The sequence below is a fragment of the Sceloporus occidentalis genome, unplaced genomic scaffold (genome assembly GCF_023333645.1).
Source record: "Sceloporus occidentalis isolate IW3139 unplaced genomic scaffold, rSceOcc1.0.p SCAF_101, whole genome shotgun sequence".
Classification (NCBI taxonomy): Eukaryota; Metazoa; Chordata; class Lepidosauria; order Squamata; family Phrynosomatidae; genus Sceloporus; species Sceloporus occidentalis.
The window spans coordinates 3,288,133-3,315,876 of NW_028317081.1; the positions used below are offsets into that span (position 1 = coordinate 3,288,133).

Sequence of the window (27,744 nt, forward strand, 5' to 3'; positions counted from 1 at the left end):
ACTCCACATTAATGGCCGTGGTTTTGGAATGGTATGTCCAAGAAGCTCATATACATGCTACGGTCAGGTGTCCGCATACTTTTGGTCCTACAGTGTATGAGGACTGCATCTAGCCAACACAGCCTCCATGGTTTGCTGTCCCCAGGTGACGCACATCTTTAATATAAAGAGCGCTGCGATAAGATATAATACCCTGGCACTAGGTAGTAATGATGGTAGCCGAGGAGAGGACGGCTGGGGGTGCTGCCCAGGGTCAGGCCTAGGAAGTCCCTGAATAAAAGTATGTTGCTGCCCTTTTGATAACCAGGAGTTTCATACTCTTGAAGTCTTCAGCAGGTCTCCTCTTTAAAATCTTGAACTAGGATATTAACTACCCTACTGATCAAGGAATTTTCTCTCTTCTTACCTGTAGGTTACGTCACCACATACAGCCACTTTTAAAGGCATTGAGAAAGTAGAGGACATGCCTGGGTTACAGAAATTCCACCTGCGTGAGAAACACAGATATATTACTCACATCACATAGATTTACCGGCGACTTTAACCCTGGACTCGACAAGCCTCATGGCACCCGCTTCATCCCGCATCCACGGGAAAGCATAGGGGGCCGGATTCACAATGGCAGCGGCATGGCAGGTCTCTACGAGAGGTGTGTGTGTGGGGTAGTGTACGTATGTGTATACCATAGCGTCAGTGTGTATATGTATGGTGCTGGAGTCGGTGTGTACATTCAGAGTCTGAATCTGGCACTACCATGCAGCCCACATACTGTGTGTACGTGTGCATAGTGTCACAGTGTGTGTTTTTCTATATGTATAGTGTTAGCCTGTGTGTGTATATTATTAGATAGTGTGTGCATAGTATAAACATGTATTGTTGGTGTGTATGGTGTTTTGTTACAGTATGGCATTAGCATTAGTGTGTGTTTCAGCAATAAAGCATGTATTAGTGTATAGCGTGGGCATATGAGTGTAGAATGTCAGCATGTGTTACCGTAAGGTGTGTTTTAGGTTATTGCCCCAACATGATTGGGGAAGAAAAAAAGGTTGGTTCCTAAATCTCAACTAAATTTATCAACCCCTGCTTTAACCCCTTAAAGACAGAGCTGTTTTTTGTACCCTTCGTGACAATGGCTGTTTTAACACTTTTGCGGTACTTGTTTAGCTGTAGTTTTCTTCTCTCCCATTTAGTGTACCCACACAAGTTATTATATATATATATATATATATATATATATATATATATATATATATATATATATATATATATATATATTTTTTTTTTTTTTTATTATTATTTTTTATTTTAAGACAAGGGATTTATTATTTATCCTTTCATTATTTTGATCATCTAATTTACTATAAAATCAAAAAACAATGTGGTGAAAAACTGAAAACAAATGGGGCTTTCTGACTTATTTGAAAAATCTTTTATTTCCCTACGAAAGCTAATTTAAAAAAAAAATCAAAAAAACCCAAAACTTCTTTTACCTCTTTTTGTGCACAAATTCCAATACCAGCTGTTAATGTTTGTGGTAGTATTTTTTGTGTTTTTTTTTCCCCTCAGACACTTCAGGTATATTTAATATGGTGCATGCTGACGCCCTGGGGAGCGATCAGAGCCCCTACTGCAGTTTTCGGCGTTGATGTAATGCCTCGACATCAAGGCATTACAGCGACACTGTTTCGGGGGAAGAAATCTGATCGCTTTCCAAACCTGTTTAACCTCATGACATACCAGGCACGTCAATTGTCATCAAGGTGTTTAGGTAAAGAGGGTCTGCTTCTCGCAAGTAAATTTCATTCTATGCCTTTTGTTAACCATATTACTAGCCAATTCATAACCACAATTACATTCTTAAACCACTGCCTTCCTGAGAAGCACAAGCAGCAAATGTCTAGAAAACTACACAGCTCTCACCTGTTTTCAGAGTCTATATGAAATATATTATTGATATTTATATACGGTAATTATCCGGAACTGGCCCAACACACACAATATAATATTCACCTGTGTAAATGGGTTCTCTTACAGGTCAGAGGTAAAGCTTTCGGTAAAACCGAACCAGCGCCTTCTCTGAAATGCTCCGGTTCGCCTGGGGTTTCACTGCCAGTTGGAGTATCATCATCTCTTGGCTCACTTTCAGACGATCTGTTCAGAAAACGTAGGGCCACAGACATAGGATAATAAAACTCCGCCGGGCAGCACGACACTGAGAACCGCTGGACCAGCCAACTGTACCGGAAGCCATGCTTTGCAAAGCGCAAGTCATCCATAACTTGGATCACAGAAGAAGAATACTTTGACCCACTCCTTCCTTTACTGGAAGGGATTTTATTTCCGGTTGCATGAATTCGCTCTCCATATCTCAATGGGTAGGGTAACAGATCTTGACTTTGGGATTCAGGGTTTAGTGCTGGGGTTTTGCAGCTTAGTTGGCACAAGAACTCCACGAGGAATTCTTTTTTCAAAGCAGACATGTATAAATTGGCATTTCCATCCAAAGAAGAAACCTTTACACCGCCACCCTCCAGACCTCCGACAAACTCTTTATCCTCCAGACGGGGCCACGTTACTCCAGAAATCTCAGACAGAAGACTCTGAGGGTGAAAAAAAGAGAAAGACCTCATAATTCCCGGATCACTGGGAGGGTATTGAATTGGCTCCTGTTCAAACTACAAAAAGCATTAGCTGTCCAACTCGCAAAACAGACACAGTAAGGGTTACAGACTAGAAGGTTGTGAAGCAGCGGGGTCGATTTACCGAGAAGTGTTAATTTCAGGAAAGCAGGTGAGCAGCAGATTATATCATGTAATAGTTCTTTGAGCGCAGAAACACCATGTTGTAGATCACATCTGGCCTTGATGGTGTAATCAGTTGCCCTCTCCAGGCCGCCATGCTCCAGGATACAACATCTCCCAGAGCGTTCCCATTACAGACTCAAAGTGAACTACGGAAGCTGTGCCGTCTTGGACCAGTCCTTCATATCGCTAGTTGGCTAGAGATTACTGATCTCCCTTTTAACCCGTACGTTAAACAGAGGTGCTATAGGGAGCCTGACTGCCCAAGAGGGCAATTGGCTTCTTGTTTTGAGGCAGAGTGGCCAGAATATGCCGCTGATCACAGACAAGACAAAGCAACAATGCGGCCCGGATTTCCTATAGATTTTAAAGCATATTATAGCGCATGGCAGCTTGATTGGGATTGAGTTCCGCTGCCCCAAGAGCCTACGCTGCCCTGTGATGTTTTACACATACATTTGCCATTTCAACGTGCAGAATACTTACTACTGTTTTCTCTGGAGGTAAAATACTTAAAGGGATAAAGGGACAGCCGGAAAATGTATTTCGGAAGTCAAGGACCTGGAGCACCCTGTCCTAAAAGAGTAGAAACAAAAGCAGATTGAGACATGCACACCAAATCTCAAAACCAGAAGACAGAGGTGCACGGGGCAAACAGAGTAACCAGCAGCAGCCCACAAACGCAGAAACTTTTGAACGGCAGTGTATGTATTATAATATACACACACACATTCATTCACACACACACACACATTCATTCACACACAAACTTCCAGCTTCAGGATTTCTGCTGTTGCTGCTGGTAACTAAGCTGTGGCTTCCATATAACTAGAAATGTCCATTAGCGTTGGAACTTCACATATTAACGTATAAACCGAGTTATTAATCACACTGTTCTGTGTTCTTAAAGTAACAGAGCATTTAGATGAAAAACATGGACTTTATTATTTTTACCCCACGCAGATAACATGCCCAGAAACGTTCTACCTCCAGTCCCTCATCCCTTTCTCGGGTCCTTGTCATAAACCGGTAGGCATTTGGGGCCGCAGGGTCATACACTGCTCCGGCAGGAGGGTTCAGGATGGGGCCCCAGGAATAAACGTAACATCACTTCGTGCAAGTTATTCTATAGACACGGCACTACGAACTCCCCGGGGATGAGCGAAGGAAACAGGGCAGGCTTCAACGCACGGAATATACTCGCCCACCCAGCCACCCCATGGCCCCTCACCAGGCAGCTGCTTGTGGCAAACTCAGTACGGTGCCGGCTTCTGTGAGGCGTCTGAAGCGGGTGCGCCCGGGGCTCAGAGGTCTCATAAACAAACTCCGTCCCACAGGGTGACAACAGCAGCCGGACCCCATCCTCATACAGCGCTTCGGCCGACTCATCCGAGTACAGCAGCGCGTATCGCAGCGCAGCCATCTACACGCCAACCGACAACGCTGACGTCAGAGCGCTTCAAACAAACCGGTCACCAGCAGGCACCGCCCCTCTCATCAATGATTTGCTTAGGATAGCTGTGCGCCACTCCTGTAGAACCCTCATTGGACATGACGTACTGTTGCCTAGGGGACGGGATATCGCCTATGTTTAGTTACGGCTAGGTTTCGTTACAGGGCCCTGTATTTATGCGAGGCTTATACGTCTGGAGGCACTCATTGGGTCAAATAATTACCGGATACAAATATTCAGAAATATCGCACCCGGGAGGCTTTACTAAATCTATTGCCTTAGGGGGTGTGCGACTAAAATTAAAACATCGGTTTTTTTGTTTGTTTTTTAACTTTATTTAACATCCTCCATATTAAATAAAGTTTTTTGTTTACTTTATTTATCATGGAGGATTTTAAATAAAGTTAAAACAAAGAAAAAAACGATGTTTTAACTTAAGACGATTTACGATAGACGCGCGCTGATCGCGGTACCTCCGCACACAGTGTGATAGTTTAACAAAATCCGTTATGTCTCTAGTTTTCACAACCCGTAAAAAAAAAAAAAGACATTTTACCGGTGAGCATCGTCCTCTCTCCGCTTATACACTTAACACAAACCCGGTAATAAACACACAACAGCCGGGAATTCATAAAACTATTTATTACACAAAAGTACACATCACAATCTTTAATAAAGTTTTAACTCTTTATCTGCCTCGTGGGAGATTGTTTTTTTGCTTTTCAGCAGGCTGATCTCCAGCAACGCTCATGTCTTATGATGTCATAGTTCTGACACACAGACGCTCCTGCACACAGACACAGTGACAGCTCTCTGTAACACACACACACTATTCATCTTCCAGAGAAAACATATATGTAGCTCTCTCTAACACATGTATTACTGATCTTTTGGCAAAACACAGATATTAACAATCACACCAATAACACGCAGCTCCTCAAATACGGAGACATACAGAGGAAGAGCGTAGCGGATGCCGAAAAACCTAAAACGACTGAAAACATCCTGATTTGGCCAACAAATGGGTAAAAGCCTAATAATAACTCTAGCCTTTTTTTTTCTCAGGTTCAGGGAGTGTTAGGTAAGAATACCTTTTGCTTGTTTCCGGTGGGCCAATTTAAATTCAGAAACGAAATTTGTTGTCAGAAGCCCACATTTCCTCTCACGCACCCTCTCTCATTGTAATGTTAAAATCGGTTGTATTTTTATCCAGTATCCCGATTAGTTGAGAGGAAATCACCTTATTTTCCACATTGGAACACTTTCCTGAACCAGAATTTTAATATATTGCTTAAGACTAAAGAGTTGAAACCGTATCTAGCATCGAGGCATTAGTTTTATCAGGACGCCATACAAAGTGAGTACATTTTTAATACTAGCGATATCCAGCTATATATGGGGCCATCTGTCACATCTCTAGTTTGTATTTTTGGGTAATGAGAGCATGGACCAACCTGCTAGCATTATAATATTTTATATCACGCTTTGCTACCTAATAAAATACATTTAGAGAATGCTGTTTGTAATAGTTTTAATCAGGGTTTAGAAACAAGAGATCATCTGAATAAGATATGTCAATTATGGGAGAATATTGGCTTTAATAGAATTTATTTTTCCTCACCGTTAATCTCCAGCGTTTTCCACTCTTTCAGATTTTAATTAAGTAGGAAGTTATCCTCCACCACTTATTTAACATATTTATTCCTAGGTGTTTAATGTCATCTTTAGCCCGGGTAAAAACAAAGTTTGTTTATCAATTTGCATTTCACATGGTTTGGAATGTTTTTCTAAATGGAGCTTGTATTCTGAAAATATGGCGTATTCGTTTATAGCTTTCACTATTTCTTATACCGAGATCTCCAGATTTTCCTTGGCGATTAGTATATCATCGGCATAAAGGCTCCCCGTGTGCAGTAGTGAAGCATTTAATGCTTGGGTTTTCTCTATTCGAGACGGCCAAGGGTCCCAATGAGACAATATATAAGAGTGGTGATGAGGAGAAACCTGTTCCCGTTACTCTAGCAGTAGCGATAGTATATAAAGCCTATAGCATCTATCATTCTAGCATTAAATCCAAAGGTTTCTAGAGATTTTAAGAAGAGATTCCATCTGAATCTGTCAAAGGCTGAAGTCTAATGTGTCTAATACTCTTCTATTATTCACCGACACCTACTTGGTTTGCAGGAATCAACGACTGAACTATAATTTTCATCCCATTTTTATCTTTAAAATATTCCTCGGTGAAGTATTGATAGGAGATTGTACAGAGTTTGCTAAAATTTTCAAAAACGTAACACAATTTTATCAGGGTTCATAACTTTTTTATCAGTATCTATAATTTTAGTAATTAACCTCTTTGCTGTTTTCTTTTTGAAGTTTATTTGTGATTAGTTTATTGACCTTATTCCCTTTATAGCAACACTTGCTTTTAGAAAATGTCAGTATGATGGTGCTATATAAATCAAAAATAATAATACACATTATACAGTGCCGAAGAATATGATGATGAAATATAAATCAATAATAATAATAACACATTGTACAATGCAGCGGTATATGATGGCGCTATATAAATCAATACTAATAATGATAACACATTGTACAGCGCTGCGGAATATGTTGGCGCTATATTAATCAAAAATAATAACACATTTTACAGTGCTGCAGAATAGGATGGCACTATATGAATAATAATAACACACATTGTACAGAGTTGTGGAATATGATGGTGATATATCACTATTAATAATAACACATTCTACAGCGCTGCAGAGTAGGATGAAGATATAAAAGAAATAATAATAACACGCATTGTACAGCGCTACGGAATTTGATGGCGATATATCAATAATAATAACGCACATTATACAGCACTGCGGAATATGATGGCACTATATAAATCAATACTAATAACACACATTATACAGCACTGCAGAATATGGTGACTTTATATAAATAATAATAATAATAGTAACCGATATTGTACAAGGTAAGGTAGGTGACAGAATCCAAGGAGTCGCCGGGTCTGGGGCACAGGAATCAAGGTAGGTGAACAGAGTCCAAGGAGTCGGCGCACAGGAATCATGGTAGGTGAGCAGAGTCCAAGGAGTTGGCACACAGGAATCAAGTTAGGTGACAGAATCCAAGGAGTCTGCGGGTCTGGCACCCAGGAATCAAGGTAGGTGTTACGTTTGCAAAGGTGTGGAAACCAGGATGCAGGAAACAAACGGACCTGTCTCTTCTTAGTCAGATACTCCAGGTTTAGGAGCAGAGAAGTAAACGAGGTCAGGAATCAAGCCGAGGTCGGTACCAGGTATCAGGCAGAGAATGGTCAAAACAAGCCGGGTCAGGAGCTGAGAGGTTAACGTGGTCAGGAATCAAGCCAAGGTCGGTAACAGGCAGCAGGCAGAGAATGGTCAAAACAAGCCGGGTCAGGAGCTGAGAGGTTAACGTGGTCAGGAATCAAGCCAAGGTCGGTAACAGGCAGCAGGCAGAGAATGGTCAAAACAAGCCGGGTCAGGAGCTGAGAGGTTAACGTGGTCAGGAATCAAGCCAAGGTCGGTAACAGGCAGCAGGCAGAGAATGGTCAAAACAAGCCGGGTCAGGAGCTGAGAGGGTAACGTGGTCAGAATACAAGCCAAGGTCGGTAACAGGAATCAACATAGACAGGTAAACACCAGGTAGATACAGCAGCTAGTTGTAAAAACAACTGAGCACTGAACTGGTGTCAGTGCTCTGCTTTTAAACCTGCCGCCCTTCCAGATCCCGCCCCCAACTATGATGACGTCCAATGGACGTGTTTCTCCTCCATAGGGGTAGAGGATTGACAGGGGGGCGTGTCCTGTGACACCGTAGGTGTCCATCACTGTGCGGCGGTTCATTCTTGTGAACCGCCGCGGAAGAGGACCCTGTGCCGCTGGATCGTCCCGGGAGGGGTAAGTACCGAGTACCCGCCACTCGGGGGTACTCGGGAGATGCACTCCGCACCGGAGCTCGATGCCACGAGCACCCGGGCGACGCGTCCCGGACGGGGCTGTGACGCCGCGGGTACTCGGGCGACGCACTCCGCACGGGAGTGCGACGCGGTGAGTCCCCCCGGACCGTACTCCGGCCGTGATCGTGACAGTAGGTGAACAGAGTCCAAGGAGTCGGCGCACAGGAATCATGGTAGGTGAGCAGAGTCCAAGGAGTTGGCACACAGGAATCAAGTTAGGTGACAGAATCCAAGGAGTCTGCGGGTCTGGTGCCCAGGAATCAAGGTAGGTGAGCAGAGTCCAAGGAGTCAGTGGGTCTGACACAGAGGAAACAATATAGGTGAGCAGAGTCCAAGGAGTCGACGCACAGGAATCAAGGTAGGTGAGCAGAGTCCAAGGAGTTGGCACACAGGAATCAGGGTAGGTGAGCAGAGTCCAAGGAGTCGGCTGGTCTGGAGCACAGGAATCAAGGTAGGTGAGCAGAGTCCAAGGAGTTGGTGGGTCTGGCGCACAGGAATCAAGTTAGGTGACAGAATTCAAGGAGTCGGCGTGTCTGGCGCACAGGAATCAAGGTAGGTGAGCAGAGTCCAAGGAGTCGGCGGGTCTGGCGCAGATGAAACAATGTAGGTGAGCAGAGTCCTAGGAGTCGACGCACAGGAATCAAGGTAGGTAAGCAGAGTCCAAGGAGTCAGCGCACAGGAATCAAGGTAGGTGAGCAGAGTCCAAGGAATCGGCGCACAGGAATCATGGTAGGTGAGCAGAGTCCAAGGAGTTGGCACACAGGAATCAAGGTAGGTGACAGAATCCAAGGAGTCGGCGGGTCTGGCGTCCAGGAATCGAGGTAGGTGAGCAGAGTCCAAGGAGTCAGTGGGTCTGACGCAGAGGAAACAATATATGTGAGCAGAGTCCAAGGAGTCGACGCACAGGAATCAAGGTAGGTGAGCAGAGTCCAAGGAGTCGGTGGGTCTGGCGCACAGGAATCAAGTTTGGTGACAGAATCCAAGGAGTCGGCGGGTCTGGCGCACAGGAATCAAGGTAGGTGAGCAGAGTCCAAGGAGTCGGCGCACAGGAATCAAGGTAGGTGAGAAGAGTCCAAGGAGTCGGCATGTCTGGCGCACAGGAATCAAGGTAGGTGAGCAGAATCCAAGGAGTCGACGCACAGGAATTAAGATAGGTGAGCAGAATCCTAGGAGTCGGCGGGTCTGGCGCACTGGAATCAAGGTAGGTGAGCAGAGTCCAAGGAGTTGGCGGGCCTGGCGCAGAGGAAACAATGTAGGTGAGCAGAGTCCAAGGAGTCGGCGCAAAGGAATAAAGGTATGTGACAGAATCCAAGTAGTCGGCAGGTCTGGCGCCCAGGAATCAAGGTAGGTGAGCAGAGTCCAAGGAGTCAGTGGGTCTGACGCAGAGGAAACAATGTAGGTGAGCAGAGTCCAAGGAGTCGACGCACAGGAATCAAGGTAGGTAAGCAGAGTCCAAGGAGTCGGTGGGTCTGGAGCACAGGAATCAAGGTAAGTGAGCAGAATCCAAGGAGTTGACGTGTCTGGTACACAGGAAACAAGGTAGTCAAGCAGAGTCCAAGGAGTCGAGGCACAGGAATTAAGGTAGGTGAGCAGAGTCCAAGGAGTCGGTGGGTCTGGCGCACAGGAATCAAGTTAGGTGAAAGAATCCAAGGAGTCGGCGGGTCTGGCGCACAGGAATCAAGGTAGGTGAGCAGAGTCCAAGGAGTCGACGCACAGGAATCAAGGTAGGTGAGCAGAGTCCAAGGAGTCGGCGCACAGGAATCATGGTAGGTGAGAAGAGTCCAAGGAGTCGGTGCACAGGAATCATGGTAGGTGAGAAGAATCCAAAGAGTTGGCACACAGGAATCAAGGTAGGTGACAGAATCCAAGGAGTCGGCGGGTCTGGCGCCCAGGAATCAAGGTAGGTGAGCGGAGTCCAAGGAGTCGACGCACAGGAATCAAGGTAGGTGAGCAGAATCCAAGGAGTCGGCGCACAGGAATCATGGTAGGTGAGCAGAGTCCAAGGAGTCCGCTGCTCTTGAGCACAGGAATCAAGGTAAGTGAGCAGAATCCAAGGAGTTGATGTGTCTGGTGCACAGGAAACAAGGTAGTCGAGCAGAGTCCAAGGGTCTGGCGCACAGGAATCAAGGTAGGTGAGCAGAGTCCAAGGAGTCGGCGGGTCTGGCGCAGATGAAACAATGTAGGTGAGCAGAGTCCTAGGAGTCGACGCACAGGAATCAAGGTAGGTAAGCAGAGTCCAAGGAGTCGGCACACAGGAATCAAGGTAAGTGACAGAATCCAAGGAGTCGGCGGGTCTGGCATCCAGGAATCAAGGTAGGTGAGCAGAGTCCAAGGAGTCAGTGGGTCTGACGCAGAGGAAACAATATAGGTGAGCAGAGTCCAAGGAGTCGACGCACAGGAATCAAGGTAGGTGAGCAGAGTCCAAGGAGTATGCGCACAGGAATTATGGTAGGTGAGCAAAGTCCAAGGAGCTGGCACACAGGAATCAAGGTAGGTGAGCAGAGTCCAAGGAGTCGGCGGGCCTGGCGCACAGAGTCCAAGGAGTCGGCGCAAAGGAATAAAGGTATGTGACAGAATCCAAGTAGTCGGCAGGTCTGGCGCCCAGGAATCAAGGTAGGTGAGCAGAGTCCAAGGACTCGGCAGGTCTGGCGCCCAGGAATCAAGGTAGGTGAGCAGAGTCCAAGGAGTCAGTGGGTCTGACGCAGAGGAAACAATGTAGGTGAGCAGAGTCCAAGGAGTCGACGCACAGGAATCATGGTAGGTGAGCAGAGTCCAAGGAGTTGGCACACAGGAATCAAGGTAGGTGAGCAGAGTCCAAGGAGTCGGCTGGTCCGGAGCACAGGAATCAAGGTAAGTGAGCAGAATCCAAGGAGTTGACATGTCTGGTGCACAGGAAACAAGGTAGTCGAGCAGAGTCCAAGGGTCTGGCGCACAGGAATCAAGGTAGGTGAGCAGAGTCCAAGGAGTCGGCGGGTCTGGCGCAGATGAAACAATGTAGGTGAGCAGAGTCCTAGGAGTCGACGCACAGGAATCAAGGTAGGTAAGCAGAGTCCAAGGAGTCAGCGCACAGGAATCAAGGTAGGTGAGCAGAGTCCAAGGAATCGGCGCACAGGAATCATGGTAGGTGAGCAGAGTCCAAGGAGTCGGCATGTCTGGCGCACAGGAATCAAGGTAGGTAAGCAGAGTCCAAGGAGTCAGCGCACAGGAATCAAGGTAGGTGAGCAGAGTCCAAGGAGTCGGCGCACAGGAATCAAGGTAGGTGAGAAGAGTCCAAGGAGTCGGCATGTCTGGCGCACAGGAATCAAGGTAGGTGAGCAGAATCCAAGGAGTCGACGCACAGGAATTAAGATAGGTGAGCAGAATCCTAGGAGTCGGCGGGTCTGGCGCACTGGAATCAAGGTAGGTGAGCAGAGTCCAAGGAGTTGGCGGGCCTGGCGCAGAGGAAACAATGTAGGTGAGCAGAGTCCAAGGAGTCGGCGCAAAGGAATAAAGGTATGTGACAGAATCCAAGTAGTCGGCAGGTCTGGCGCCCAGGAATCAAGGTAGGTGAGCAGAGTCCAAGGAGTCAGTGGGTCTGACGCAGAGGAAACAATGTAGGTGAGCAGAGTCCAAGGAGTCGACGCACAGGAATCAAGGTAGGTAAGCAGAGTCCAAGGAGTCGGTGGGTCTGGAGCACAGGAATCAAGGTAAGTGAGCAGAATCCAAGGAGTTGACGTGTCTGGTACACAGGAAACAAGGTAGTCAAGCAGAGTCCAAGGAGTCGAGGCACAGGAATTAAGGTAGGTGAGCAGAGTCCAAGGAGTCGGTGGGTCTGGCGCACAGGAATCAAGTTAGGTGAAAGAATCCAAGGAGTCGGCGGGTCTGGCGCACAGGAATCAAGGTAGGTGAGCAGAGTCCAAGGAGTCGACGCACAGGAATCAAGGTAGGTGAGCAGAGTCCAAGGAGTCGGCGCACAGGAATCATGGTAGGTGAGAAGAGTCCAAGGAGTCGGTGCACAGGAATCATGGTAGGTGAGAAGAATCCAAAGAGTTGGCACACAGGAATCAAGGTAGGTGACAGAATCCAAGGAGTCGGCGGGTCTGGCGCCCAGGAATCAAGGTAGGTGAGCGGAGTCCAAGGAGTCGACGCACAGGAATCAAGGTAGGTGAGCAGAATCCAAGGAGTCGGCGCACAGGAATCATGGTAGGTGAGCAGAGTCCAAGGAGTCCGCTGCTCTTGAGCACAGGAATCAAGGTAAGTGAGCAGAATCCAAGGAGTTGATGTGTCTGGTGCACAGGAAACAAGGTAGTCGAGCAGAGTCCAAGGGTCTGGCGCACAGGAATCAAGGTAGGTGAGCAGAGTCCAAGGAGTCGGCGGGTCTGGCGCAGATGAAACAATGTAGGTGAGCAGAGTCCTAGGAGTCGACGCACAGGAATCAAGGTAGGTAAGCAGAGTCCAAGGAGTCGGCACACAGGAATCAAGGTAAGTGACAGAATCCAAGGAGTCGGCGGGTCTGGCATCCAGGAATCAAGGTAGGTGAGCAGAGTCCAAGGAGTCAGTGGGTCTGACGCAGAGGAAACAATATAGGTGAGCAGAGTCCAAGGAGTCGACGCACAGGAATCAAGGTAGGTGAGCAGAGTCCAAGGAGTATGCGCACAGGAATTATGGTAGGTGAGCAAAGTCCAAGGAGCTGGCACACAGGAATCAAGGTAGGTGAGCAGAGTCCAAGGAGTCGGCGGGCCTGGCGCACAGAGTCCAAGGAGTCGGCGCAAAGGAATAAAGGTATGTGACAGAATCCAAGTAGTCGGCAGGTCTGGCGCCCAGGAATCAAGGTAGGTGAGCAGAGTCCAAGGACTCGGCAGGTCTGGCGCCCAGGAATCAAGGTAGGTGAGCAGAGTCCAAGGAGTCAGTGGGTCTGACGCAGAGGAAACAATGTAGGTGAGCAGAGTCCAAGGAGTCGACGCACAGGAATCATGGTAGGTGAGCAGAGTCCAAGGAGTTGGCACACAGGAATCAAGGTAGGTGAGCAGAGTCCAAGGAGTCGGCTGGTCCGGAGCACAGGAATCAAGGTAAGTGAGCAGAATCCAAGGAGTTGACATGTCTGGTGCACAGGAAACAAGGTAGTCGAGCAGAGTCCAAGGGTCTGGCGCACAGGAATCAAGGTAGGTGAGCAGAGTCCAAGGAGTCGGCGGGTCTGGCGCAGATGAAACAATGTAGGTGAGCAGAGTCCTAGGAGTCGACGCACAGGAATCAAGGTAGGTAAGCAGAGTCCAAGGAGTCAGCGCACAGGAATCAAGGTAGGTGAGCAGAGTCCAAGGAATCGGCGCACAGGAATCATGGTAGGTGAGCAGAGTCCAAGGAGTTGGCACACAGGAATCAAGGTAGGTGACAGAATCCAAGGAGTCGGCGGGTCTGGCGTCCAGGAATCGAGGTAGGTGAGCAGAGTCCAAGGAGTCAGTGGGTCTGACGCAGAGGAAACAATATAGGTGAGCAGAGTCCAAGGAGTCGACGCACAGGAATCAAGGTAGGTGAGCAGAGTCCAAGGAGTCGGTGGGTCTGGCGCACAGGAATCAAGTTTGGTGACAGAATCCAAGGAGTCGGCGGGTCTGGCGCACAGGAATCAAGGTAGGTGAGCAGAGTCCAAGGAGTCGGCGCACAGGAATCAAGGTAGGTGAGAAGAGTCCAAGGAGTCGGCATGTCTGGCGCACAGGAATCAAGGTAGGTGAGCAGAATCCAAGGAGTCGACGCACAGGAATTAAGGTAGGTGAGCAGAATCCTAGGAGTCGGCGGGTCTGGCGCACTGGAATCAAGGTAGGTGAGCAGAGTCCAAGGAGTTGGCGGGCCTGGCGCAGAGGAAACAATGTAGGTGAGCAGAGTCCAAGGAGTCGGCGCAAAGGAATAAAGGTATGTGACAGAATCCAAGTAGTCGGCAGGTCTGGCGCCCAGGAATCAAGGTAGGTGAGCAGAGTCCAAGGAGTCAGTGGGTCTGACGCAGAGGAAACAATGTAGGTGAGCAGAGTCCAAGGAGTCGACGCACAGGAATCAAGGTAGGTAAGCAGAGTCCAAGGAGTCGGTGGGTCTGGAGCACAGGAATCAAGTTAGGTGAAAGAATCCAAGGAGTCGGCGGGTCTGGCGCACAGGAATCAAGGTAGGTGAGCAGAGTCCAAGGAGTCGACGCACAGGAATCAAGGTAGGTAAGCAGAGTCCAAGGAGTCAGCGCACAGTAATAAAGGTAGGTGAGCAGAGTCCAAGGAGTCGGCGCACAGGAATCATGGTAGGTGAGCAGAGTCCAAGGAGTTGGCACACAGGAATCAAGGTAGGTGACAGAATCCAAGGATTCGGCGGGTCTGGCGCCCAGGAATCAAGGTAGGTGAGCAGAGTCGAAGGAGTCAGTGGGTCTGACGCAGAGGAAACAATGTAGGTGAGCAGAGTCCAAGGAGTCGACGCACAGGAATCAAGGTAGGTAAGCAGAGTCCAAGGAGTCAGCGCACAGGAATCAAGGTAGATGAGCAGAGTCCAAGGAGTCGGCGCACAGGAATCATGGTAGGTGAGCAGAGTCCAAGGAGTTGGCACACAGGAATCAAGGTAGGTGAGCAGAGTCCAAGGAGTCAGTGGGTCTGACGCAGAGGAAACAATAAAGGTGAGCAGAGTCCAAGGAGTCGACGCACAGGAATCAAGGTAGGTGAGCAGAGTCCAAGGAGTCAGTGGGTCTGACGCAGAGGAAACAATGTAGGTGAGCAGAGTCCAAGGAGTCGACGCACAGGAATCAAGGTAGGTGAGCAGAGTCCAAGGAGTCGGCGCACAGGAATCATGGTAGGTGAGCAGAGTCCAAGGAGTTGGCACACAGGAATCAAGGTAGTCGACAGAGTCCAAGGGTCTGGCACACAGGAATCAAGGTAGGTGAGCAGAGTCCAAGGAATCGGCGGGTCTGGCGCAGAGGAAACAATATAGGTGAGCAGAGTCCTAGGAGTCGATGCACAGGAATCAAGGTAGGTAAGCAGAGTCCAAGGAGTTGGCACACAGGAATCAAGGTAGGTGAGCAGAGTCCAAGGAGTCAGTGGGTCTGACGCAGAGGAAACAATAAAGGTGAGCAGAGTCCAAGGAGTCGACGCACAGGAATCAAGGTAGGTGAGCAGAGTCCAAGGAGTCGGTGGGTCTGGAGCACAGGAATCAAGGTAAGTGAGCAGAATCCAAGGAGTTGACGTGTCTGGTACACAGGAAACAAGGTAGTCAAGCAGAGTCCAAGGAGTCGAGGCGCAGGAATCAAGTTTGGTGACAGAATCCAAGGAGTCGGCGGGTCTGGCGCACAGGAATCAAGGTAGGTGAGCAGAGTCCAAGGAGTCGACGCGCAGGAATCAAGGTAGGTAAGCAGAGTCCAAGGAGTCAGCGCACAGTAATAAAGGTAGGTGAGCAGAGTCCAAGGAGTCGGCGCACAGGAATCATGGTAGGTGAGCAGAGTCCAAGGAGTTGGCACACAGGAATCAAGGTAGGTGACAGAATCCAAGGATTCGGCGGGTCTGGCGCCCAGGAATCAAGGTAGGTGAGCAGAGTCGAAGGAGTCAGTGGGTCTGACGCAGAGGAAACAATGTAGGTGAGCAGAGTCGACGCACAGGAATCAAGGTAGGTAAGCAGAGTCCAAGGAGTCAGCGCACAGGAATCAAGGTAGATGAGAAGAGTCCAAGGAGTCGGCGCACAGGAATCATGGTAGGTGAGCAGAGTCCAAGAAGTTGGCACACAGGAATCAAGGTAGGTGAGAAGAGTCCAAGGAGTCGGCGGGCTTGGCGCACAGGAATCAAGGTAGGTGAGCAGAGTCCAAGGACTCGGCTGGTCTGGAGCACAGAAATCAAGGTAAGTGAGCATAATCCAAGGAGTTGACGTGTCTGGTGCACAGGAAACAAGGTAGTCGAGCAGAGTCCAAGGGTCTGGCGCACAGGAATCAAGGTAAGTGAGCAGAGTCCAAGGAGTCGGTGGGCTTGGCGCACAGGATTTAAATTAGGTGAGCAGAGTCCAAGGAGTTGGCGGGCCTGGCGCACAGAGTCCAAGGAGTCGGCGCAAAGGAATAAAGGTATGCGACAGAATCCAAGTAGTCGGCAGGTCTGGCGCCCAGGAATCAAGGTAGGTGAGCAGAGTCCAAGGAGTCAGTGGGTCTGACGCAGAGGAAACAATGTAGGTGAGCAGAGTCCAAGGAGTCGACGCACCGGAATCAAGGTAGGTAAGCAGAGTCCAAGGAGTCAGCGCACAGGAATCAAGGTAGGTGAGCAGAGTCCAAGGAGTCGGCGCACAGGAATCATGGTAGGTGAGCAGAGTCCAAGGAGTTGGCACACAGGAATCAAGGTAGTCGAGCAGAGTCCAAGGGTCTGGCGCACAGGAATCAAGGTAGGTGAGCAGAGTCCAAGGAGTCGGCGGGTCTGGCGCAGAGGAAACAATATAGGTGAGCAGAGTCCTAGGAGTCGACGCACAGGAATCAAGGTAGGTAAGCAGAGTCCAAGGAGTTGGCACACAGGAATCAAGGTAGGTGAGCAGAGTCCAAGGAGTCAGTGGGTCTGACGCAAAGGAAACAATAAAGGTGAGCAGAGTCCAAGGAGTCGACGCACAGGAATCAAGGTAGGTGAGCAGAGTCCAAGGAGTCAGTGGGTCTGACGCAGAGGAAACAATGTAGGTGAGCAGAGTCCAAGGAGTCGACGCACAGGAATCAAGGTAGGTAAGCAGAGTCCAAGGAGTCAGCGCACAAGAATCAAGGTAGGTGAGCAGAGTCCAAGGAGTCGGCGCACAGAAATCATGGTAGGTGAGCAGAGTCCAAGGAGTTGGCACACAGGAATCAAGGTAGTCGAGCAGAGTCCAAGGGTCTGGCGCACAGGAATCAAGGTAGGTGAGCAGAGTCCAAGGAATCGGCGGGTCTGGCGCAGAGGAAACAATATAGGTGAGCAGAGTCCTAGGAGTCGACGCACAGGAATCAAGGTAGGTAAGCAGAGTCCAAGGAGTTGGCACACAGGAATCAAGGTAGGTGAGCAGAGTCCAAGGAGTCAGTGGGTCTGACGCAGAGGAAACAATAAAGGTGAGCAGAGTCCAAGGAGTCGACGCACAGGAATCAAGGTAGGTGAGCAGAGTCCAAGGAGTTGGTGGGTCTGGAGCACAGGAATCAAGGTAAGTCAGCAGATTCCAAGGAGTTGAGGTTTCTGGTACACAGGAAACAAGGTAGTCAAGCAGAGTCCAAGGAGTCGACGCACAGGAATTAAGGTAGGTGAGCAGAGTCCAAGGAGTCGGTGGGTCTGGCGCACAGGAATCAAGTTAGGTGAAAGAATCCAAGGAGTCGGCGGGTCTGGCGCACAGGAATCAAGGTAGGTGAGCAGAGTCCAAGGAGTCAGCGCACAGTAATAAAGGTAGGTGAGCAGAGTCCAAGGAGTCGGCGCACAGGAATCATGGTAGGTGAGCAGAGTCCAAGGAGTCCGCTGCTCTGGAGCACAGGAATCAAGGTAAGTGAGCAGAATCCAAGGAGTTGATGTGTCTGGTGCACAGGAAACAAGGTAGTCGAGCAGAGTCCAAGGGTCTGGCGCCCAGGAATCAAGGTAGGTGAGCAGAGTCCAAGGAGTCGGCGGGTCTGGCGCAGATGAAACAATGTAGGTGAGCAGAGTCCTAGGAGTCGGCGCACAGGAATCATGGTAGGTGAGCAGAGTCGAAGGAGTCAGTGGGTCTGACGCAGAGGAAACATTGTAGGTGAGCAGAGTCCAAGGAGTCGACGCACAGGAATCAAGGTAGGTAAGCAGAGTCCAAGGAGTCAGCGCATAGGAGTCAAGGTAGGTGAGCAGAGTCCAAGGAGTCGGCGCACAGGAATCATGGTAGGTGAGCAGAGTCCAAGGAGTTGGCACACAGGAATCAAGGTAGGTGAGCAGAGTCCAAGGAGTCGGCGGGCTTGGCGCACAGGAATCAAGGTAGGTGAGCAGAGTCCAAGGACTCGGCTGGTCTGGAGCACAGAAATCAAGGTAAGTGAGCATAATCCAAGGAGTTGACGTGTCTGGTGCACAGGAAACAAGGTAGTCGAGCAGAGTCCAAGGGTCTGGCGCACAGGAATCAAGGTAAGTGAGCAGAGTCCAAGGAGTCGGTGGGCTTGGCGCACAGGATTTAAGTTAGGTGAGCAGAGTCCAAGGAGTCGGCGGGCTTGGCGCACAGGATTTAAGGTAGGTGAGCAGAGTCCAAGGAGTAGGTGGGTCTGGGGCACAGGAATCAAGGAAGGTGAGCAGAGTCCAAGGAGTCGGCGGGTCTGACGCACAGGAATCAAGGTAGGTGAGCAGAGTCCAGGTTCTGGTGCACAGGAATCAAGGTAGGTGAGCAGAGTCCAAGGAGTCAGCTGGTCTGGTGCACAGGAATCAAGGTAGGTGAGCAGAATCCACGGTCTGGAGCACAGCAACCAAGGTAGTGAGCAGAGTCCAAGGAGTCGGTGGGTCTGGCGCACAAGAAACAAGATAGGTGAGCAGAGTCCAAGGAGTCGGCTGGTCTGGCGCATTGGAATCAAGGTAGGTGAGCAGAGTCGAAGGAGTCGGCGGACTCTGGCACACGGGAAGCCAGGTAGTTGGGCAGAATCCAGGGTCTGGAGCACAGCAACCAAGGTAGTGAGCAGAGTCCAAGGAGTCGGCCCACAGGAATCAAGGTAGATGAGCAGACTCCAAGGAGTCGGCATGTCTGGCGCACAGGAATCAAGGTAGGTGAGCAGAGTCCAAGAAGTCGGTTGGGCTGACGCACAGGAATCAAGGTAAGTGAGCAGAGTCCAAGGAGTCGGCGGGTCTGGCGCAGAGGAAACAATGTAGGTGAGCAGAGTCCAAGGGTCTGGCGCACAGGAATCAAGGTAGGTGAGCAGAGTCCAAGGACTTGGCACACAGGAATCAAGGTAGGTGACAGAATCCAAGAAGACGGCGGGACTGGCGCATGGGAATCAAGGTAGGTGAGCAGAGTCCAAGGAGTCTGCGGGTCTGGCACACAGGAATCAAGGTAGGTGAGCAGAGTCCAAGGAGTTGGCACACAGGAATCAAGGTAGGTGACAGAATCCAAGAAGACGGCGGAACTGGCGCACGGTAATCAAGGTAGGTGAGCAGAGTCCAAGGAGTCTGCGGGTCTGGCGCACAGGAATCAAGGTAGGTGAGCAGAGTCCAAGGAGTTGGTACACAGGAATCAAGGTAGGTGACAGAATCCAAGGAGTCGGCGGGTCTAGCGCACATGAATCAAGGTAGGTGAGCAGAGTCCAAGGAGTCAGTGGGTCTGGCGCACAGGAAACAATGTAGGTGAGCAGAGTCCAAGGAGTCGACGCATAGGAATCAAGGTAGGTAAGCAGAGTCCAAGGAGTCAGCGCACAGGAATCAAGGTAGGTGAGCAGAGTCCAAGGAGTCGGCGGGTCTAGCGCACAGGAATCAAGTTAGGTGAGCAGAGTCCAAGGAGTCAGCGTGTCTGGCGCACAGGAAACAAGGTATTCGAGCAGAGTCCAAGGGACTGGCGCACAGGAATCAAGGTAGGTGAGCAGAGTCCAAGGAGTCGGTGAGTCTGGCGCACGGGAATCAAGGTAGGTGATAGAATCCAAGGAGTCGGCGGGTCTGGCGCACTGGAATCAAGGTAGGTGAGCAGAGTCCAAGGAGTCGGCGGGTCTAGCACACAGGAATCAAGTTAGCTGAGCAGAGTCCAAGGAGTCGGCGGGCCTGGCGCACAGAGTCCAAGGAGTCGGCGCAGAGGAATAAAGGTATGTGACAGAATCCAAGTAGTTGGCAGGTCTGGCGCCCAGGAATCAAGGTAGGTGAGCAGAGTCCAAGGAGTCAGTTGGTCTGACGCACAGGAAACAATGTAGGTGAGCAGAGTCCAAGGAGTCGAAGCACAGGAATCAAGGTAGGTAAGCAGAGTCCAAGGAGTCAGCGCACAGGAATCAAGGTAGGTGAGCAGAGTCCAAGGAGTCGGCGCACAGGAATCATGGTAGGTGAGCAGAGTCCAAGGAGTTGGCACACAGGAATCAAGGTAGGTGAGCAGAGTCCAAGGAGTCGGCTGGTCTAGAGCACAGGAATCAAGGTAAGTGAGCATAATCCAAGGAGTTGACGTGTCTGGCGCACAGGAATCAAGGTAGGTGATAGAATCCAAGGAGTCGGCGGGTCTGGCGCACTGGAATCAAGGTAGGTGAGCAGAGTCCAAGGAGTCGGCGGGTCTAGCACACAGGAATCAAGGTAGCTGAGCAGAGTCCGAGGAGTCGGCGAGCCTGACGCACAGAGTCCAAGGAGTCGGCGCAGAGGAATAAAGGTATGTGACAGAATCCAAGTAGTCGGCAGGTCTGGTGCCCAGGAATCAAGGTAGGTGATCAGAGTCCAAGGAGTCGGCGGGTCTGGCGCACGGGAATCAAGGTAGGTGAGCAGAGTCCAAGGGGTCGGCGTGTCTGGCGAACAGGAATCAAGGTAGGTGAGCAGAGTCCAAGGAGTCAGTGGGTCTGGCGCACAGGAAACAATGTAGGTGAGCAGAGTCCAAGGAGTTGACGCATAGGAATCAAGGTAGGTGAGCAGAGTCCAAAGAGTCGGCACACAGGAATCAAGGTAGGTGAGCAGAGTCCAAGGAGTCGGGGGGTTTGGCGCACAGGAATCAAGATAGGTGAGCAAAGTCCAAGGAGTCGGTGGGTCTGGCGCACAGGAATCAAGGTAGGTGAGCAGAGTCCAAGGAGTCGGGGGATTGCGGCGCACAGGAAGCAAGGTAGGTGAGCAGAGTCCAGGGTCTGGATCACAGCAACCAAGGTAGGTGAGCAGAGTCCAAGGAGTCGACGCACAGGAATCAAGGTAGGTGAGCAGAGTCCAAGGAGTCAGTGGGTCTGGCGCACAGGAAACAATGTAGGTGAGCAGAGTCGAAGGAGTTGACGCATAGGAATCAAGGTAGGTAAGCAGAGTCCAAGGAGTCAGCGCACAGGAATCAAGGTAGGTGAGCAGAGTCCAAGGAGTCGGCGCACAGGAATCAAGGTAGGTGAGCAGAGTCCAAGGAGTCGGCGGGTCTGGCGCACAGGAAACAACGTAGATGAGCAGAGTTAAAGGAACAGTGGGGTCCGGCGCACAGGAATCAAGGTAGGTGAGCAGAGTCCAAGGAACAGCTGGGTCCTGCACACAGGAATCTAGGTAAGTGAGCAGAGTCCTAAGAACAGCCGGGTACGGCACACAAGAATCCAGGTAGGTGAGTATAGATCAAGGAGCACCCGGGTCCGGCACACAGGAATCCAGGCAGGTTAGAAGAGACCCAGGAACAGTCGGGACCGGGAGACAGGAATTAAGGCAGGTGAGCAGAGTCCAAGCAACAGCCGGGTCTGGTACACAGGAATTTTGACAGAACCCTCCATCACTGGTGCCACTGGAGAGGCCTGACAGCCACCCTCCTCCCTATTGGCTATGGGCCCTGACTTTGTAAAGACTGTCCATGTTGTCTCTGGGAGGCAGATTAAGGGGGCGGTTTGTATCCCAATATCTTCTTTTATGTATGTGTTTTGCTGGATATATCCAGCCCTGTGTGTGAAAAATAAACAAGTCTTCGTTTTGGTTCTGAGCAATGTTCAGTGCTTGGTTTTAAATTTGCTTTCTGAAGAACGCTACACCCCCTGGCGTGATGTCACCTAAGCATGTTCCCCGCAATTTCTGAGTGGGGACGCGTAAAGTTGAGTGAGGGCGCGCGCCCCTCCCAGCTGCAGCCATGCGGAATGCAGAGGAGACGGAGAGGACCGAAGACGCAGCGCTGGACCTGCGATAAGCGGGTACTCAGGTGAGTCACTGCGTCGGGGTCTGGTGTACGGACCCTGACAATGTGTAAATGCTATGTCAATGTTTAATACTATCTTCATGTGAAATGCTATGTGCATGTTTAATGTTATGTCCATGTGTAATGCTATGTCCTTGTGTACTTCTATGTCCCCATGTGGTGCTATATCCATGTTTATTCCTATATCCCTGTTTAATGCTATCTCCATGTGTAATGCGATGTCCATATTTAATCCAATGTACATGTTTAATGCTATCTTCATGTGTAATGTCATGTCCATGTTTAATGCTATCTTCGTGTGTAACGCGATGTCCATGTTTAATCCAATGTACATGTTTAATGCTATCTCCATGTGTATTGTTATCTTTATGTGTAATGCTGTCGATTGGTAACGCTATGTCCATGTGTAATGCTATGTCCATATTTAATGCTTTGTTCATGTGTAATGCTATGTCCATGTTTACTGCTTTGTCCATGTTTAATGTTATGTCTATTTATAATGCTATGTCCTTGTGTAGTGCTTTCTCCATATGTAGTGCTATATCAATGTGTATTTCTATATCCATGTTCATTGGTATCTCAATATTTAATGCTACCTCCATGTGTAATGCTACGTCCATGTGTAATGCTATGTCTATGAGAAGTGCCATGTCCATGTTTAATGCTATGTCTATATTTGTCAGTTACTTTTTGCCATTTCTTGTCTACAGGTATAAATACACAGTTAACCTCTTAGTGTCCAGAGGGAAGGACAATCTTTCAAGCCATGGTTCCCCAGAGGTTTCCCCTAATGGGGTTTTTCCTCTCCTGTGTGCTGAAAGGTGACTCTACGTGAGTCCAGAGGTAGCTGTCACCATGATCAGCTCTTTGTGGCCTAATTAATTGGATTATTAAATTAATAATAAATAAATTAAATGACCATTTTTGTCTGTTGTGGTTTTTGGTACTATTGACTCAAAGTAACTGTAACCATATGTAATAACAAAAATTAACGGAGTTTATCCAGACCAGTGGATGGGGCCCAACCAGTGTATACACTAAAGAGCTGCAGGGCTGGCTTCCTTAGGGCTCTTAGCCAGGCATTTCATGCTTTATTAAAAAACACCAATGCACAGGTGTACAAAAAAGTACAATGTATGAATTTAAAAGGTTACAAAGTTGCATCAGTGCATCTTTTTTCTGATGTAGAGAAGTAGTTTGTATCTCCACACACATCATAGTTAAACATTTAGCATATTTTTCATATATTTATCTAATCTGTCACTAAATCAGTTAAATTGACAGAACATACCCCCAACAACAATTCAGGTGTCCAGACTTTATATGCATTTTGAGCATTTTAACAGTGCTTTTAAGGTGTATATTGCCGTTTTGGAACTGTTGTTTTTTTACATTTAGTATGTTGGGTTTGTAACTGGAAATGTTAAACAAAGAAGCCAAAAATACCACCCAATCTAGGATATGTCACTAGTGGCTTCAGAACACACATGCCACCTATCACTGCCAAAATTAGCTATAGAAGTAAGTTCCTAAACTTTTTTCACCAATGCATCTGTGTTGTTTAGAATTTTTTGGCACAGGTTATGTGTTATGGTAGAGAAATCCAGTAAATGTTTTTTAGATTATGGAAATACCTGACGTGCACTTTCATTGTGTATGGAGGAGAGAACATACTCTACATGTCTGGCTGGGTACCTAAGAGCCAGAATGTCTTCACAAAGCACTTTTGTTTTGGGTACACCAATTGGTGGAGGGAAGCTTTTTAGGCTGGAGTGTCATAATCGGAATTATCTACCTGGATTCCAAAGGTACATACATTTCTAGTTTCCTATTTTTCCTTCTTGCTACATAATCCAGCACCCACTGATCTTTATACTTTTTTAACCTGTTCCATGGTATAGGCCCATAAGCTTTCTGGACCTCTGAGGTCTTTTCTTCAACATTTCTTCTACAGGAGAGTGTTGATACATTGTCATCTTCAAAGAGTTTCTACTGAATCAATGTTCTTGGGGAAGGTTCATACAGGTTATCAGAGAAACATGCAGAAGAGCAACTCTGAATAACTTCACCCTACTGATGGGAATCTCTGAGTGTGGTTTCTCCTACTCTGTAATATAAATTAAATGCACCGGGCCTTTAACCCCTTAAGGACCGGGCTCATTTTTCGTTTTGTACCCTGTGGGACCGAGGCTGTTTTGACACTTTTGTGGTGCTTGTGTTCAGCTGTAATTTTCTCCTCACCCATTTAGTGTACCCACATAAGTTATATATTGTTTTTTTCAGGACAAGATGGGCTTTCTTCAGATACCATTATTTTGATCGTATCATCTTATTTACTATAAAAAACAAAAAAAACATGGTGAAAAATTGAAAAAAAACACATTTTATGACTTTTATTTGAAAAATCTTTTACTCACCTAAAAAAGCAAGTAAAAAAACTAGCTAAATAGATTCTACTACTTGTCCTGAGTTTAGAAATACCCAATGTTTTTATGTTTTTTTTGCTGTTTTTTGTAAGTTATAGGGCAATAAGTACAAGCAGCGTTTTATGATTTCCAAATCTTTTTTAGCAAATCTGGTCAGTCTGCCTCCATCTCCTCTTTGGAATATCTTTGAAGCCGGTTAACTCAATTTAACCCATTTAAACCATATATTTTTGAAAACTAGACACCCCAGGGTATTCCAAATGCGGTTATTTTAACCCTTTCCATGCACCAATTATAGAACTACACTTTGTCAAACTTTGTAATAGTAATTTTTTTTTTTTTTTTTTTCACACAAATTGTACTTTAGTTATAGATATACAGGTCCTGGTATATGTCACTGTCAAACAACCCCCCAATATGTGCTCAGGAACATCTCCTGAGTACAGCGATACCCCACATGCATGGGTGTGTCAGATTGTTTGGCTGGTAAAAGGCTACTTTTGGGGCATGCGTAATCCAGGTGGTCATTTGGTCATTCTGCCTCCATCTCCTCTTTGGAATATCTTTGAAGCGGGTTAACTCAATTTAACCCATTCAAACCCTATATTTTTGAAAACTAGACACCCCAGGGTATTCCAAATGCTGTTATTTTAACCCTTTCCATGCACCAATTATAGAACTACACTTTGTCAAACTTTGTAATAGTAATTATTTTTATTTTTTTTTCACACAAATTGTACTTTAGTTATAGATATACAGGTTCTGGTATATGTCACTGTCAAACAACACCCCAATGTGTGTTCAGGAACATCTCCTGAGTGCAGTGATACCCGACATGCATGGCTTTGTCGGGTTGTTTGAGATTTAAAATGCCATATTTGGGAAGTGCGCTTTTTTTCTCCATTTTGGTCAGTCTGTACCTATACCCTATCTTTGAGCTCGGCCACTCCAATTTACCCCATCAGCCATTTTTTTATATATTAGACACCCCTTGGGTATTTGAAGTGCTTTTATTTTAACTCTTTGTTGAGATTTTTGAGAAATTTTAGCACTTGCTCAAAATAAACTTTATTTTTTTATTTTATTTTTTTAATACGTTTTTTATAATTTTTTTTACACATTTTGCTGGTACTGGATGGTTCATCAAGTGACATCACTGCATAATTATTTTTAAATGTTAGCACATTTTTTTTTTTCATTTTTTTTTTTTTTGAATATTTTGCTAATCACATAGTGATTAGAAAGCTGGGTTCCATTGACTTGCTTGGTTGAATGCAGTACCTGTATTCAACCTGCAGGTGGAGCCAGAGTTCTCTAGAGGGTCAGGAGACCGTCTAGCGAACTCTTTCTTTATTGTTTTTTTTCCCGGGCCGCCGCCATCTTGCTGATGGCGAAGATCACCGGCAGCTGCGGCTGTGACCGCTCTCCGGAGCGGTCACAGCCCACCCAGAGGTAAGTGTTTGGTGTCGCTGGATGCCTCCTGATCGAGGCATTCCAGCGACACCATTTAAGTTTAGGAGGCGATCGTTGATCGCCTCCTAAACGCTTTTAAAACGGGCGTCCGCCGCCATACAATGTATGGCGGCTGTTGACGCCCCGGGGAGGGGCCAGACATGGCCCCCGATGCCGATCTCGGCGTTACTGAATGCCTCGACATCGAGGCATTACAGTAACGCCGTTTAAGCGAAGAAAGTGATCGTTGATCACTTTCTAAGCTTATTTAATTTTTTGACGGTTCAGGACCGTCAAAGGTCATTTAGTGACCTTCTTGTCATGACGGTCCTGAACCGGCAAAGGTCGTGAAGGGGTTAAAGTCAGTTGTGGATAAGTTGTCATGTGTGTTCCGATTCACGTTGACACTTCAGACTCCTGTTTCTTCTGCGTACTCTTTGTAAGAGGAGTCACAGCCACCCCAAAGCCTGTACGAAGGACAAAGAACCATTTAAACAAGTGATATTCACTGTTAGAATATTCTTTGTCTTGAATATCTAAGCTTCTCCAGTGATCAAACAGCAATCAAGACCACAGCTTCTATGTCTTATTAATAAGGTTTATTCGATAACAAATTATCAATTCATACAATACCAATGCTGGAACAAATGTTGATAAAAGGTACTGTAGGCTAAGTATCTTGGTGAGATGAAGATGAGAGCGTGGAAAGAGCGTGGAAAGAGCGTGGAAAGAGCGTGGAAAGAGCGTGGAAAGAGCGTGGAAAGAGCGTGGAAAGAGCGTGGAAAGAGCGTGGAAAGAGCGTGGAAAGAGACCTTGTCCTTGTAGTCATGCCAATTTATACCCCTTTACATTTGGTTAGGGTATACGTAAAGGAATCCTATTGGAACAGTAATAGGATACACCGGCATTCCACAGAAGACCCTCTAAACTACGTCACTTAATTGATACCATATGTTCCTAGCACTCAAGTTGCATTCAGGCCTAAAATGTGCAGAACAAAATAAAAGTATAAAAATGATTTCTTACACTTCCCCCTGTTTATGGTTATGTACCATAAATAAATGTTTGCTGTCCATTCATACAACATTCGTATCACATTCATATCACATTCAGTGAGTGCAGGAAGATATGTAAACGATAATATTATAAAAAAGAATCTGTGGAAGACTGATGCATCCTACGTCTTAAAGTTTCCCTTAATATCATCTCTCCTTGCTTTATCTTTTCTCGAATAGTTAAATATGATTTTCTTATTCTACATAATAAACATATTTGAAAAATAATACATATAAAAGACACAAATAAAACAATAATAAATGGATGTAACAAAACATTGGTGATAGCGGAGCCAACAGATGATTTTGCCATAATTTCTGTTGACTTAGCAAAGTTTTTCCACCAAGATGTACCTGAGACTATTGACCATTCATGTTCTATGTTTTTGAGTTTACCTTGCTCATGTTGAAATACAATCTGTGCTTCTTTTAATTGTTTTTGCAAGACATTTAAAAATCCTACATCTTTCCTTATCTCATTTGCCCACTTTTGCCATGGAAATTGACTTACTTGTGATAAATTAAACTGTAGTGGCAAAACATTTAATTTTTGAGAATTAATTTGAGAAACATTAATCTGAGTTCCATATATATAGATTGCTATTGGATCGCCATCAATACAATACAGACCTTTCGATAATATTTCTGTATGCGTACATTTAGAAAACATTGCTTTAATCAATTCCCCATTAGACATTACCTGTACACATACTCTACCTTTCTCTATAGGCGTTACAAGATCGTTAGATGTTTTCACACTTTGAATTGTACCTGAACATGAGCTCTGGTTATGAAAACATGAATGATATATAGTTTCAGCTTGATAAGACAA

The 27,744-nt window shown here is 47.3% G+C and overlaps 2 protein-coding genes across 2 annotated transcripts in view; both read right to left on the reverse strand.

The window, feature by feature from the left end:
* LOC149283996 (polyadenylate-binding protein-interacting protein 1-like) overlaps positions 1-4,224 on the reverse strand; it is a 31,851-nt gene extending 27,627 nt beyond the window's left edge. Inside the window, exons 1-2 of the mRNA XM_089497316.1 lie at positions 4,033-4,224; positions 2,537-2,600 (exon numbers count right to left, since the gene is read on the reverse strand). Coding sequence (XP_089353442.1) covers positions 2,537-2,600; positions 4,033-4,224 — 256 coding nt within the window. The remainder of the gene's footprint in view (positions 1-2,536; positions 2,601-4,032) is intronic.
* A 49-nt stretch (positions 4,225-4,273) lies between these two features.
* LOC149283997 (polyadenylate-binding protein-interacting protein 1-like) overlaps positions 4,274-27,744 on the reverse strand; it is a 46,049-nt gene continuing 22,578 nt past the window's right edge. The window contains 1 exon segment of the mRNA XM_089497317.1: positions 4,274-4,367. Within this exon segment, the coding sequence (XP_089353443.1) occupies positions 4,274-4,367 (94 nt within the window).